Source organism: Neophocaena asiaeorientalis, unplaced genomic scaffold (assembly GCF_003031525.2).
Source record: "Neophocaena asiaeorientalis asiaeorientalis breed wild unplaced genomic scaffold, Neophocaena_asiaeorientalis_V1.1 scaffold66, whole genome shotgun sequence".
NCBI classification, from domain to species: Eukaryota; Metazoa; Chordata; class Mammalia; order Artiodactyla; family Phocoenidae; genus Neophocaena; species Neophocaena asiaeorientalis.
In genome coordinates this window covers 946218-947135 of record NW_020172677.1, presented here as the reverse complement: position 1 = coordinate 947135, position 918 = coordinate 946218, and the positions used below count along the sequence as shown (strand labels likewise).

General features: G+C 58.2%; 1 protein-coding gene across 1 annotated transcript; it reads right to left on the bottom strand.

Moving 5' to 3' along the window:
* Window positions 1–332: 332 nt before the first annotated feature.
* On the bottom strand, window positions 333–675 carry SYBU-AS1 (SYBU antisense RNA 1; the record flags this gene model as incomplete). Its single annotated transcript, XM_024739723.1, is given in 2 exon segments — window positions 333–548; window positions 550–675. Coding segments are annotated over 2 exon segments (342 nt in total), but the record flags the coding sequence as incomplete, so codon positions are not given.
* Between the last annotated feature and the right edge of the window lie 243 nt (window positions 676–918).

The window sequence follows — 918 nt, the reverse complement described above, 5'->3', positions numbered from 1 at the left end:
TATTGACCGGAAGAGCTGGACGTGATTTGACTGCCCTTTGGAAAGTTCTCTTGAACCAGCTGGGTATAGCTGTTTTTTTTGTTTTCCTCATCTAATCCTCCTAGCCATCCTTGACGTAGGTATTATTATTATTATCCCTCATTTAACGAGGATAAACTTGAAGTTCAGAGAGGTCAAGAACTTTAGGCACATAGGCACTTCGCTAGAAGGTAGTGGAGTGCTGCCTTGAACTGGTTTTCTGAGTTCAAGTGCGGTGTCCCCAAAGCAGCGTGACTGGTAACTCATTCCCGGGCGTCTGTGGGCCAGAGCTGGAGAAAAAGGCTTTCTCGCCCTCAGCAACCTGGCTTCCCAAGCCCGCGGGAACTGGCCTCTTCGTTCTGTCCCTGCGGTGCTGCGCTGCCATCGCCAGGCCCTTCGGATGCAAATCCCCCAAGGAGAATCGCAGCCTTTGAGATTCCGGAACCCAGATGCTGTGTCAGTCGTGCAGCTTTCGCTTGGCTGGGGTCCGGGTGGAGGGGGACCGCCCCGTCTCTCTCCTGCGAGGTAATTGTGTGGGGAGCTGTAAGTTGACTTAAAACCGAGAGGGCAGGGAGCAGCCGCGAGGCAAAAACTTTCCCTTTCTACAGTTTGTCTCTCAGTGATGTCACAGCTTTTCTGGGTTCTTCTCTGCGACGTGCACCCCCTTCGAACCCGATACCAGGTGCCAAAAAGGGGGTGTTGGGCGTCACCCTGCTGGAGATGCTCCGAGCCTCCGCAAGCCCTCTCCGGGTCGGGCTCGGCAGACAAGGAGGGGCGCGCGGAATTGGTGGGCAGGGCCCGCGGCGAAGTCGGGCGGGCGGGGCGCGCCGAGGCGCCTCCCAAGGGGCAGGCAGGTGAGGGAGGTCGGGGGAGGGGAGCGGGAGCCGCGGTGGCACCACG